This window comes from Oncorhynchus mykiss, chromosome 28 (assembly GCF_013265735.2).
Source record: "Oncorhynchus mykiss isolate Arlee chromosome 28, USDA_OmykA_1.1, whole genome shotgun sequence".
NCBI classification, from domain to species: domain Eukaryota; kingdom Metazoa; phylum Chordata; class Actinopteri; order Salmoniformes; family Salmonidae; genus Oncorhynchus; species Oncorhynchus mykiss.
In genome coordinates this window covers 24,628,452-24,642,432 of record NC_048592.1, presented here as the reverse complement: position 1 = coordinate 24,642,432, position 13,981 = coordinate 24,628,452, and the positions used below count along the sequence as shown (strand labels likewise).

Genomic DNA, 13,981 nt, shown 5'->3' with positions numbered 1-13,981 from the left:
ATCCTGGACTTGGGAGGAAATCCTGGCGGACAGGATTGCCTTCCTTGGCGGGAGTCGCCTAGGAGCATGAGAGGACAGCAACAACGTCGGGGTGGAAGCTCACAGAAACCCCAATAATTTTTTGAGGGGAGCACATGGAGCCAGTCAGGGAGTCGAGTGAGGAGCTCGATGCAAGATTCCGGAGAGAGGTGCTGGCGTTGAGAACGCTGCAGAGCGGGCGTGCTGAGGTGCGTGTCATCAGCCTGGTGTCACCTGTACCGGTCCCACGCATCAGGTCTCCAGTGCATGTGCTTTCTCATCCTACAGTTACAAATAACAACAACTCCATTCAGAATATTAAGTAGCAGGCTGCCTGTTGGCTCCTGGTAGTTGTAGCCTCCATTAACTAACCATCTTCCATTGATTAGATATCTCCTCATATTTGCCACACACTGAGCGAGGCTCTATGACCGTAGCCTATTACCTCTTTGATGACTCATGATTGGCAATCAACAAACTACACGCGCCACGCTCCACTCTCGTGAAAAGCAAGAGGAGCAGCATAAATGATCAAATATCTCTTTCTTTACACACTGCAGCAGTCTCGTTCTGATCTGTATGGTCCCTTCCGGACAAGTCTGTTAAAATTACACATACCCGAGACCCGTGACAATCCGATCAGATCAGACCTGTGACATTATTTAGAATTCTGGATCCGGACCCGCTCGAGTCCCAGATCGGGTCTATACTCTGTGGTGGTGCTGTGAGTGGGCATCAACAGGCATGGAATAAAATGCTAAACTCTCATATCCTTCCTGTCTGCATGCTGTCAGGGATGATGCCAATTCATCTACACTGGAATGTGTCCAAAATGGCACCTAGGGCTCTGGTCAAAAGTAGTGCACTAGGGATTTGCGATGCAACCCACTGTGTACTGCAAAGTGAAAGGGGAAAATGAAGTTGATTGATTGCATATAAAATGAGGTTCCATTAAGGTTAATGGATTTACCGTATTGTGTACTTGAATCTATTTAAAAACAGTTTTGCTCTACAGAAAAGAGACTTATGTTGGTACCTTTATTTATTTTACCTTTAACTAGGCAAGTCTCAGTTAAGAACAAATTCTTATTTTCAATGACGGCCTAGTGGGTTAACTGCCTGTTCAGGGGCAGAACAACAGATTTGTACCTTGTCAGCTCAGAGATTTGAACTTGCAACCTTCAGGTTACTAGTCCAACACTCTAACCACTAGGCTACCCTGCCTCCTTGTCCATGGTGCAGAACTGCAGGGTTTTGTTTCTGTCAGAGGATTGCCTGACCCCCTTTCGCTAATTGTGTTCAAGTGACCTCTGCCTCTGAATACCTCCTGGTTCTAATTTCTGAATGTGTTGAAACGTCTCTCAGTGTAATACTATGGGTCTGTGTCCGAAATGGGACCCTATTCCCTATTTAGTGCACTACTTTTGACCTAAGCCCTGTTAGCCCTGGTCAAAAGTAGTCCAATATACAGTGAATAGGATTCCATTTCAGACACAACCTGGGTTTCTGTTGCATAAGTGTGCTAAATTGACGGAATGGCTGTGTTTTATGCAAGACTAATCCACACTGTCAGCCCATTTAGAGTTGCCCCACGTCTCAGCGAGCTAACGAAAATTATAACCAAAAGGGCCTCTCTCAGCTCTGGCACACCCCTCCGGGTCAGTTGGCCTACAGCCAGCCCAGCATGCTCTCTGTCTGGGTTGCCGCCAGGTCATATCCCTCTGCTGCTGACTAACACCTCAGACCTCTTCATCAGCAGCAACAGCACCCCCAGGTCTCTCCACCCATCACAGTAGCCATTTGTTGTATTGAAACAAGATGATAAGAAAAAACAATGAATAAATGACACAAGGCAGAAAGCATATTTTTCCTTTTAACACCCCTCATAGCAACTCCTTTGCAGCTTGTCATTGACTGTTCAGTTCTGTGGTATATTGTTCTGTAATCTACTGGCTGGGTCTGCCTGCCAGGGGAAGGGATACAGTAGAGCTGTGTGCATACCAAATGGCACCCTATTCCCTTTAAAGTGCACTACTTTTAACCAGGGCCCAATAGTGCACTATATAGGGTGCTGTTTGGGCCACTGTAGGAGTTAGAGGACCTCCCTGCATTCCTGGCAGTTCTTTATTCAGAATTGACAAAAAAGGCTCTTCAAGGTACTCATTTCAGTACAAGGCTATCTTCAAGGGACTTTTCTCACTCTTGAGTATGAAGTTGGCCTAGCTTTGTGGTTTGAGTTTATTCTATTCAATTATTTAAGGTAGTACCAATAGTCCTGTTGTTTGAGCATGAAACCCCCATTTCCTGGTGCTGTTGAGGTGTTGTTGTTGTTGTGGTGCTGTTGAGGTGTTATTGAGCTGTTGTTGTTGAGCTGTTGTTGAAGTGTTGTTGTTGAGGTGTTGTTGAGGTGTTGTTGAGGTGTTGTTGTGGAGGTGTTGTTGTTGAGCTGTTGTTGAGGTGTTGTTGTTGAGGTGTTATTGAGCTGTTGTTGTTGAGCTGTTGTTGAGGTGTTGTTATTGAGGTGTTGTTATTGAGGTGTTGTTGTTGTTGAGCTGTTGTTGAGGTGTTGTTGTTGAGGTGTTATTGAGCTGTTGTTGTTGAGCTGTTGTTGAGGTGTTGTTTTTGAGGTGTTGTTGAGGTGTTGTTGTTGTGGTGTTGTTGTTGTGGTGTTGTTGAGGTGTTGGTGTTGTTGAGGTGCTGTTGCCTCTGGAAAAGTAACTCTGTGAGGGCTAGAGTAGCGTTCAATGGTATCAAATGTATATTTTGACACATTGCAGACATTATCATGGAGACTTCATTATACACAGTCCAAATGAATGGTAGCTATAGTGGCTTATTAGTATCCTTCAGTACCTTTTTCTCCATTAGGGTAATTTACCATACTATAGCATATGTATAGCATATGAGTGTAACTATTTGTTTGATGTGAGACATGAACGCCCATCCGTAGCTCATATACAGTGGGGCAAAAAAGTATTTAGTCAGCCACCAATTGTGCAAGTTCTCACACTTAAAAAGATGAGAGAGGCCTGTAATTTTCATCATAGGTACACTTCAACTATGACAGACAAAATGAGAAAACAAAATCCAGAAAATCACATTGTAGGATTTTTAATGAATTTATTTGCAAATTATGGTGGATAATAAGTATTTGGTCAATTACAAAAGTTTAACTCAATACTTTGTTATATACCCTTTGTTGGCAATGACAGAGGTCAAATGTTTTCTGTAAGTCTTCACAAAGTTTTCACACACTGTTGCTGGTATTTTGGCCCATTCCTCCATGCATATCTCCTCTAGAGCAGTGATGTTTTGGGGCTGTTGCTGGGCACCACAGACTTTCAACTCCCTCCAAAGATTTTCTATGGGGTTGAGATCTGGAGACTGGCTAGGCCACTCCATGACCTTGAAATGCTTCTTACGAAGCCACTCCTTCGTTGCCCGGGTGGTGTGTTTGGGATCATTGTCATGCTGAAAGACACAGCCACGTTTCATCTTCAATGCCCTTGCTGATTGATGGAAGGAGGTTTTCACTCAAAATCTCACGATACATGGCCCCATTCATTCTGTCATTTACACGGATCAGTCGTCCTCGTCCTTTTGCAGAAAAACAGCCCCAAAGCATGATGTTTCCACCCCAATGCTTCACAGTAGGTATGGTGTTCTTTGGATGCAACTCAGCATTCTTTGTCCTCCAAACACGACGAGTTGAGTTTTTACCAAAAAGTTCTATTTTGGTTTCATCTGACCATATGACATTCTCCCAATCTTCTTCTGGATCATCCAAATGCTCTCTAGCAAACTTCAGACGGGCCTGGACTTGTACTGGCTTAAGCAGGGGGACACGTCTGGCACTGCAGGATTTGAGTCCCTGGCGGCGTAGTGTGTTACTGATGGTAGGCTTTATTACTTTGGTCCCAGCTCTCTGCAGGTCATTCACTAGGTCCCTGCATGTGGTTCTGGGATTTTTGCTCACCGTTCTTGTGATCATTTTTACCCCACAGGGTGAGATCTTGCGTGGAGCCCCAGATCAAGGGAGATTATCAGTGGTCTTGTATGTCTTCCATTTCCTAATAATTGCTCCCACAGTTGATTTCTTCAAACCAAGCTGCTTACCTATTGCAGATTCATTCTTCCCAGCCTGGTGCAGGTCTACAATTTTGTTTCTGGTGTCCTTTGACAGCTCTTTGGTCTTGGCCATAGTGGAGTTTGGAGTGTGACTGTTTGAGGTTGTGGACAGGTGTCTTTTATACTGATAACAAGTTCAAACAGGTGACATTAATACAGGTAACGAGTGGAGGACAGAGGAGCCTCTTAAAGAAGAAGTTACAGGTCTGTGAGAGCCAGAAATCTTGCTTGTTTGTAGGTGACCAAATACTTATTTTCCACCATAATTTGCAAATAAATTCATTAAAAATCCTACAATGTGATTTTCTGGATTGTTTTTTCTCATTTAGTCTGTCATAGTTGAAGTGTACCTATGATGAAAATTACAGGCCTCTCTCATCTTTTTAAGTGGGAGAATTTGCACAATTGGTGGCTGACTAAATACTTTTTTGTCTCACTGTACCCAGGCCGTGATGTAGATAATGCCCTGAATCGCAAAGCATGAATCATTCTTCAATGTCTCTGTGAGAGTGAAGAGAAACAAACAACAATTTATATATGAGTACTAGAGGGGACAGCAGATAACACAAACAACACACAGGGCTCTGGTCAAAAGTAGTGCACTATGGAATAGGGAATAGGCTGTCATTCGGGACGCATCCTATGGCGCTTCACTGTTAAGGCAGCTCACTCTTTCATTTCCTATAGCCTGTGTTTTTCAGAAAAGCTATTAATTAGTATTTTAATTATATTATTATTATTTATGACCGTCGGCAGGTAAGAGCCAATTTACTTGATCCGATAATGTGGTCGGAGGCTCCGTGTTGATGGTGTGACGCAATTGCGAAGCCTCCGGAGGCATGCAGAGGCCAAATTGAGCTTCATACCGCACTACCGTGTGTCTCTCAAAATGTGTAACAATGCAGAGGGCTCCGTATAGCTCCACATTGACATGATTGGTTGATGGTAGGTGAGGGCAGGAGGTCCTGGATAAACACAGGCTCATCTCCTTGACAACTTCCTTCACAACAGCTCTATATGTATGACACATATCCTGTCTGTCTATGGAGTCCATCTGAACTGTACTGTGCTGGTTTGGATATTTTCTTTTCACATTGTCCTTTCCAGTACGCTTCCAGCAACTATCGTGATGTGTAATCAGGCCAGCCCAGTACAGCTCAGCTTGGTTTGGCTCGGTTTGGCCCTATTGTGTGAAATAGGCATGTGGCTATGTTCTGTCTGATGTCATATACTGGCTGAATGAGTTAACAACGAGGCCAATGCATGGATGAGAGAGAAACTTTGGGTATAAATGTAACCTTTGAAATGATGTCATCTCACCCCTACATTTTGGCGGTCAGTTGTAAGTTGCATGTGTTTGTCTACAATGAAATGTTTTCATATTCAACAAGAGGGTGTTTTTCTGTCTCTTGCAAAACATTTGTGTTGTAACTTGAGGAACTCCACACATCTGATCCGACAGGTTAATATTTAGGTTGTGTCTCAAATAGCACCCTATTCCCTGTACCGGGGCCCTAAAGTGAAGGGAATAGGGTGTTATATTCAGTAACTGACAGAGTGATTGTCTTTGTTTTCTCAGAGCTGAACATGGAGTACAACCCCTCTGACCATCCTCGGGCCAGCACAATATTCCTCAGCAAATCTCAGACGGATGGTGAGTGGCTCTCAGTCAATCAATAAAAAATTATGAATCTTTGACGTCACTCAACGGGTGCATTTAACTTGGACATACTGGTAGGCCCTGTACTCCACGTTCAGGACTTTAGCTAAAACCAGGATTGCGTCCCAAATGGCACTCTATTCTATATAGGGAACAGGGTGCCATTGGGGACGTATCAGGGTTTCTTCCTAACCATGTGACCTGACCAAGAAAACACACAGGTTTATCAGGGAAAACTCATGGATACTGTCAATACAGTATAACCTCTGTAATATGTTATAAAGTAGGATATTCCCAGATCACAAGACTGCTTCCAGTGAACACAGCCAGCTCAGCTCTGTGTGGTAATGTATGCCTTGCCCTGGGGTGTTTCCCTAGAAGTACTACAGTATCTACAGCCTCTGGGATTCTCATCCTATCACACTGTTTTTCACTGATAAATCTTTCCATTTTACTAGGAGGATTTTAGAACAACACAGTGATTCTAGAAACTTTGAGTCATGCTTAGCTATGTTATACTGTAACAAGACAGTATTAGCATAGCAGGTTAAGTGACACAATTGTCCAGGATAGAAGCTACATTCGATACATACTATTGTATTAAAGTGAGAGCCAGGGATAGATGTGTGTTTGAGTTGAACCGGTAAATTAAGTAGATGGCTTTTGGTTTGTTTTTCAGTGGAGTTGTCCAGCAAAAGTGGTGAGTAGTGTATAGGTACAGTAATACTGAGTGCTTCTGTTTCCCCCTAGCTGTGGAGTAATGTCTGCCTCTAATACTCTCTGTTCATAACCAGTCACCAGCCCTAACCATAATGAATCATCTCTGATAGTGTGATATTAACCACTTTGTCCTCTTTGTGCACACTTGGTTACGCTTCTCGCTGTACAGTATGTTGCAAATAACGCATGTAGGGTCCATAGAAGCGTTGCTGTTTCAGTGCAGAATGTCTTGCTGAACATGCTGAAACTCTCATCTGCCATTGTGCTTTTTTCTAACCACATTTTTTTGGCCACGAATTTCTCGCAAACCCACCCCATCCCAAATCTAATGACAAAACCTTAAAATCTGTACATTTAGATTTTTACATCAACAAATAACCTTCAACTCATTACATTTTCATCTCTAATCAACCAATAAATATATTTACTCAATAACATTTTATTTTTCAAAATGTATCTTTCTCAAAAACATTTGTATATTGTCCCAGAAAATAACCTGTACTCTTCATGTTTTGTAAAAACTAAATATCATCATTTTGGCGACCCCACTGCAGTTCGTGACCCCGGCATTGAATACCGCTGCTCTAGGACAATGCTGATAACAAAGGATAAGAGCCTTTCTCAATCTTTCTCTTCTTATCTCTGTTTAGTGCGTGAAAAAAGAAAGAGCCTCTTCATCAATCATGTGAGTATTAAATACGTATTAAATATAGATTCAGGCTAATATATTATTTCCTTATATTGGACAGTTAGTCTTTGTAACGGACTCATAATAATGTATGAATTGCCCATGGTAATTCTTTATATTGTTTTACAAGTTAACACACATTGACGAGTCAAAGGTAAGGTACAACATTATTTATGTGTGTCCTCCATGGATCCATTTCATTGCTACTCATGTGACATCATGTTAAATTCATATAGTTAGGGCTGACTTGCATCATTCATGGTAACATGTTAGGGGTGAAGGACCCTCTGCATGATTGACAATGATTAGCAATCTTTAAATAGTGAATACACAATTATGTCTTAATTTGCCACGCATGTCCATCGCATGCTACATTTGAGGAGGTAGCCTCAGTAGAGTAACAAAATGCCCTCGACTAATGGTCAACTTCTATAATTGCAGCAATGTAGAGATGTGTATTTGTAATTCTATTTCATTTTTATAGCATGGATCAACTAGAAGAAAACACAGCTCCTGTTCCACCATCTTCCTGGATGACAACACAGTCAGTCAGCCCAATCTTAAATTCACCATTAAATGGTGAGTGTATGTCCCAGTTCCGTTTACATGGGTTGACCTATGGGACAGACAGAAAGTACTGGTTGTGACAAATGCTTTAACAGCTACCCTTCTTTCTTTACAGTGTATCTCTTGCAATATATTACCATATCAAGAATAGGTAAGAATACTCTATCACTGTGAGCAAGCAATGCCTTGAATGGAGAGTTTGGTTAGCTAGTGTAACAGTCCAGTAAAACATTTGACCTTTGAGCGTTCCTGAATGACCTGTTTCAGGGACACAGATGGAGGAATGCGGCAAGACATTTTTGACGAGAAGCTTCACCCTCTCTCGGTAACAGCCAATGCAATCCGTTCCTGTATTCATATTGACCCACTGTGTGTGTGTGTGTGTGTGTGTGTGTGCCTTTATGTATGAATCTATACATTTAGTTTTATACAGTGACCATGTTCGTATTGCCTTCATGTTCTTCTACTCTCTCAGAAATCTGAAGTGCCGTCTGACTATGACAAACACGACCCCGAGCAGAAGCAGATCTACCGCTTCGTCCGGACGCTGTTCAGCGCTGCTCAGCTCACTGCAGAATGTGCCATTGTTACACTGGTAAAGGAGGGGGACTGGTTGACTCCATTGTTTGCGTCCCAAATGGCACCTGACCCTATACCCTACATAGTGCACTACTTTTGACCAGGTAGCTTACCAATGGGACACTTGTTTCATCAGAGGTGTCATAAATTAGACCTACAGTGCCTTGCAAAAGTATTCGGCCCCCTTGAACTTTGCGACCTTTTGCCACATTTCAGGCTTCAAACATAAAGATATAAAACTGTATTTTTTTGTGAAGAATCAACAACAAGTGGGACACAATCATGAAGTGGAACGACATATATTGGATATTTCAAACTTTTTTAACAAATCAAAAACTGAAAAATTGGGCGTGCAAAATTATTCAGCCCCTTTAAGTTAATACTTTGTAGCACCACCTTTTGCTGCGATTACAGCTGTAAGTCGCTTGGGGTATGTCTCTATCAGTTTTGCACATCGAGAGACTGACATTTTTTCCCATTCCTCCTTGCAAAACAGCTCGAGCTCAGTGAGGTTGGATGGAGAGCATTTGTGAACAGCAGTTTTCAGTTCTTTCCACAGATTCTCGATTGGATTCAGGTCTGGACTTTGACTTGGCCAATCTAACACCTGGATATGTTTATTTTTTAATCATTCCATTGTAGATTTTGTTTTATGTTTTGGATAATTGTCTTGTTGGAAGACAAATCTCCGTCCCAGTCTCAGGTCTTTTGCAGACTCCATCAGGTTTTCTTCCAGAATGGTCCTGTATTTGGCTCCATCCATCTTCCCATCAATTTTAACCATCTTCCCTGTCCCTGCTGAAGAAAAGCAGGCCCAAACCATGATGCTGCCACCACCATGTTTGACAGTGGGGATGGTGTGTTCAGCTGTGTTGCTTTTACGCCAAACATAACTTTTTGCATTGTTGCCAAAAAGTTCAATTTTGGTTTCATCTGACCAGAGCACCTTCTTCCACATGTTTGGTGTGTCTCCCAGGTGTCTTTTGGCAAACTTTAAACAACACTTTTTATGGATATCTTTAAGAAATGGCTTTCTTCTTGCCACTCTTCCATAAAGGCCAGACTTGTGCAATATACGACTGATTGTTGTCCTATGGACAGAGTCTCCCACCTCAGCTGTAGATCTCTGCAGTTCATCCAGAGTGATCATGGGCCTCTTGGCTGCATCTCTGATCAGTCTTCTCCTTGTATGAGCTGAAAGTTTAGAGGGACGGCCAGGTCTTGGTAGATTTGCAGTGGTCTGATACTCCTTCCATTTCAATATTATCGCTTGCACAGTGCTCCTTGGGATGTTTAAAGCTTGGGAAATCTTTTTGTATCCAAATCCGGCTTTAAACTTCTTCACAACAGTATCTCGGACCTGCCTGTTGTGTTCCTTCTTCTTCATGATGCTCTCTGCGCTTTTAACGGACCTCTGAGACTATCACAGTGCAGGTGCATTTATACGGAGACTTGATTACACACAGGTGGATTGTATTTATCATCATTAGTCATTTAGGTCAACATTGGATCATTCAGAGATCCTCACTGAACTTCTGGAGAGAGTTTGCTGCACTGAAAGTAAAGGGGCTGAATAATTTTGCACGCCCAATTTTTCAGTTTTTGATTTGTTAAAAAAGTTTGAAATATCCAATAAATGTTGTTCCACTTCATGATTGTGTCCCACTTGTTGTTGATTCTTCACAAAAAAAATACAGTTTTATATCTTTATGTTTGAAGCCTGAAATGTGGCAAAAGGTCGCAAAAATCAAGGGGGCCGAATACTTTCGCAAGGCACTGTATATATTTTTAGAAAAGTTAATTCTCAACTCGTCTGACACCTTCTCAGACAGGGCAGACAGAACTCTCCACCAAGTTATTCTCTCCCCTTTAGCTACAGCATTTTATGTTTGATCAACTGGTGTCTTGTTGGTTACTGCCTGTATGTCTATCCTTGGTCAGACTCGGGCTTGGAGTGTTCCTGTCTCAGGCTGATCATCATGTCAGTCAGTCTGTCAGAGGCTGCTAACTAGCCTGTGGTTGCTTCCCAAATGTCACCCTTTTCCCTATTTAGTGCACTTCTTTTGACCAAGGCCTATATAGGGAATTGGGATGCAGGCCAATTCTGTCAGAAGAAGCCTCCTAACTAGCCTGTGTCTGTGGGCGGCTGGCAGCCAGTGTCAGAGCCAGTGATATTCACTGACATGAGCAGCAGTGGAGGAAAATTAGGCCAACCGCCAGGGGCCAAAGCCAGTTAGCCACTCTGTCCTCTACTGCACAAATGTACAGTAAAAGGCCTGGGTCTACTACTCTACTGCCAGAGGAACACACAGATGGTCTGCAGCCAGAGCAGAGTTAACGTCAGCATCACAGAAGCACATTCTCCACACACCAAGTGACATTTCGATGCACCAACGTTGTGGCCTTGTCTTCAATTTACACACATCCTTGTCTTCTCTCAGGAGGTCATCCTGAGAGGGCCCTGGGGGCTGAGGGGGAGTAGGGGGAGGGAGGGAGGATGGCCCTGGGGACTGAGGGGGGCTGTGTGGGAGTAGGTGGGATGGATGAGGGATCAGGGGGATGTGTGTGATTAGGGGGAGGGAGGAGGGATGGGCGGGCTGTGTGTGAATAGGGGGGAGCTGAGGGGGGCTATGTGGGAGTGAGGAGAGGGAGGGAGGGATAGGGGGCTGTATGGGAGTAGGGGTGAGGGATGGAGGAGGGATGGGGGGTGGTGTGCCTCGGGTGAGAAGAGGTGGGTTAAGAGGGATTTCACAGGAGGTTACTGTATGAATCAAGCTTCAGATACGGGTCAGATTTGTAATATGGCTCTGCGTGTGCCACGCATTATCAGGAGATGAACATACTATTTAGGCAATACGGTGTTATATGGGAAGCAGCCAATATCACAAAGTTAGTTGCCTCAATTACCTCATAACTTTAGTATTCATTTTCCCACTGTGTTTTTCAGGTGTACGTTGAAAGGCTGCTGACGTATGCAGAGATAGACATTGGCCCAGAGAACTGGAAGCGTATGGTACTGGGAGCCATTCTGCTGGCCTCTAAGGTCTGGGATGACCAGGCTGTTTGGAACGTAGACTACTGCCAGATCCTCAAAGACATCACCGTGGAGGACATGTAAGAAGAAAATAAATCAGGGACTTCTGCTGGCTAATTTCAGCTGCCCTGTTTTGCTGCTCACATTTAGTGTGTACAAAGTGTTTCTGGAAAGCTCAGACTTGACTGACTTACTGTAGGTCTGACACTGGACCACATTGTGAAATCAAAACCATGTACTGTACATTCAGCAATTCGTTTTTTACACTGATGTTTTGGATATGTGCCCCTAATATGTTGGTGTCGATCTCTAGGACAGTGAGCTGAGTGCCATCATTTGTTGTGAAAAACATATATTCTAAAATTTTTCTCAACAGGAACGAGCTGGAGCGTCAGTTTCTGGAGCTTTTGCAGTTCAACATCAACGTTCCATCAAGTGTTTATGCCAAGTATTACTTTGACCTGCGCTCACTGTCAGAGACCAACAACCTGAGCTTCCCTCTGGAGCTCCTGAGCCGGGACAAAGCCCAGAGACTAGAGGTGAGCCACTGCTCAATTTAGCTGTTTATCAATAACTAGATTTATTTAGAAAGCCCTTTTTACATTAGCAGCTGTCACAAGGTGATTTTACAGTAGCCCGGCCAAGACCTCAAGAGAAGCAGAGGCTATGCAGTAGAGGGTAGGCTGGGTTACTATAGAGCACTTTGTGTCAACGGCTGATCTGAAAATGGCTTGTGTTGATGGCAGCTGATCCTCTGAATAGTCTTGGTTTAACACTTTAACTACATCTTTTAGTCTATGCCTGAAGGGCAGTAACAGTTCTGTTCAAGCGAGTTTGTTTATCGATTCATCATGTTTGTTGCTCCTGCAGGCGATCTCAAGGTTATGTGACGACAAGTACAAGGATGCCAGGAGAGCTGCCAAGAAGCGCTCAGCGAGCGTGGACAATCTGGTCGGGGTGCGATGGGTCCCTGCCATCCTTTCCTAACAACCAGGAACGTAGACCACACCTGAGACTGGGCCTGAGACTGGGCCTGAGACTGGGCCTGAGACTGGGCCTGAGACTGGGCCTGAGACTAGGCCTGAGGCTGGGATAGAGACCAGCATGGTAAAATTCCCAAAATTCCCAGGTTTTCCAGAATACCTGATTGGAGGATTCCCGATTTCCTGCTGTTTCCGGGAATCATCCAATCTGGATTCCTGGGGAATTTTGGAAAAGTTACCCGAATTCTGCAACCCGAACCTGGATAGACAGACCGACCTTGTCACAGATAGATGCCTTCACAGTGCCTCCGCTCCTGTAACACAGGGAAGAGTTCTCAATAGGACTGGTAGTTCACTGACTGTTAAGAGTAAGACAAATGAAAGCTTCTTTGTGATACAACATAAAGATGACTGTTAAGAGATCTCATGACATCACAGTTTTCTGTGGACAGAAGCAGCCAGGTGACCATCAAGACCATCAGAAGTAGCCAGCCAACCATCACTGTGGAAACATTAGCTTTATGCGTTGTAGCAGCAAACCAACAGAGAAGTTGTCAGAAAACAACATTTCAGTGTCATTTGACCTCTTTTCCTGGGTCGTACCAAACGAAAGAAAAAGGACTGAAACGGTTGGATGAACTGAACTTGTCCATTAAGAAACGGTTTCCGTTGAAAAGGTTTTGCTATGGCGTGCACTAATGAATAGGATCGTGGGTCCTAGACTGTCCAAGCTGGCGTGGCACGACGGACAGTTGGTTGCCTTTGGAGATGGTTCTGTAACTTTTGGTGAAAGGGTTTATATTCATTTTGTGTTCATAAGGTTGTTTTCACTGCCTACTGCTATAGCCGACCAAACCCAAGTACCTGCAGACATCATTTGATCAGGGAAAACAGCATTCTAGCTGTGCAGGCGTTTCTACTGGGGATCTACATTCAAATTCCAGAAACATTTAGTTCTTAATGAACACAATTATTTTGTTCATGTTCAAACAAATTGACCATATTACTTTACTACCCACTGGGCAAAAACTGGTTGAATCAACATGGTTTCCACATCATTTCAACGAAACAATTCAATGTGATGACGTTGAATTAACATGGTTTCCACATCATTTCAACAAAACAATTCAATGTGATGACGTTGAATCAACATGGTTTCCACATCATTTCAACGAAACAATTCAATGTGATGACGTTGAATCAACATGGTTTCCACATCATTTCAACGAAACAATTCAATGTGATGACGTTGAATCAACATGGTTTCCACATCATTTCAACGAAACAATTCAATGTGATGACGTTGAATCAACATGGTTTCCACATCATTTCAACGAAACAATTCAATGTGATGACGTTGAATCAACATGGTTTCCACATCATTTCAACGAAACAATTCAATGTGATGACGTTGAATCAACATGGTTTCCACATCATTTCAACGAAACAATTCAATGTGATGACGTTGAATCAACATGGTTTCCACATCATTTCAACGAAACAATTCAATGTGATGACGTTGAATCAACATGGTTTCCACATCATTTCAACGAAACAATTCAATGTGATGACGTTGAATCAACATGGTTTCCACATCATTTCAA

At 43.1% G+C, this 13,981-nt stretch overlaps 1 protein-coding gene across 4 annotated transcripts in view; it reads left to right on the top strand.

The window, feature by feature from the left end:
* The window catches only part of LOC110508781 (cyclin-Y), a 28,946-nt gene extending 15,435 nt beyond the window's left edge, over positions 1 to 13,511 (top strand). The window contains exons 3-13 of one of the 4 annotated variants that reach the window (XM_021589597.2): positions 5,726 to 5,800; positions 6,486 to 6,506; positions 7,177 to 7,211; positions 7,345 to 7,368; positions 7,699 to 7,793; positions 7,897 to 7,932; positions 8,049 to 8,106; positions 8,257 to 8,376; positions 11,308 to 11,474; positions 11,771 to 11,933; positions 12,265 to 13,511. In XM_021589597.2, the coding sequence (XP_021445272.2) occupies positions 5,726 to 5,800; positions 6,486 to 6,506; positions 7,177 to 7,211; positions 7,345 to 7,368; positions 7,699 to 7,793; positions 7,897 to 7,932; positions 8,049 to 8,106; positions 8,257 to 8,376; positions 11,308 to 11,474; positions 11,771 to 11,933; positions 12,265 to 12,381 (911 nt within the window). In that variant the 3' untranslated portion in view covers positions 12,382 to 13,511. The remainder of the gene's footprint in view (positions 1 to 5,725; positions 5,801 to 6,485; positions 6,507 to 7,176; positions 7,212 to 7,344; positions 7,369 to 7,698; positions 7,794 to 7,896; positions 7,933 to 8,048; positions 8,107 to 8,256; positions 8,377 to 11,307; positions 11,475 to 11,770; positions 11,934 to 12,264) is intronic. The other 3 variants (XM_036966751.1, XM_036966752.1, XM_036966753.1) reach the window with 3 other exon arrangements.
* Positions 13,512 to 13,981: the final 470 nt, after the last annotated feature.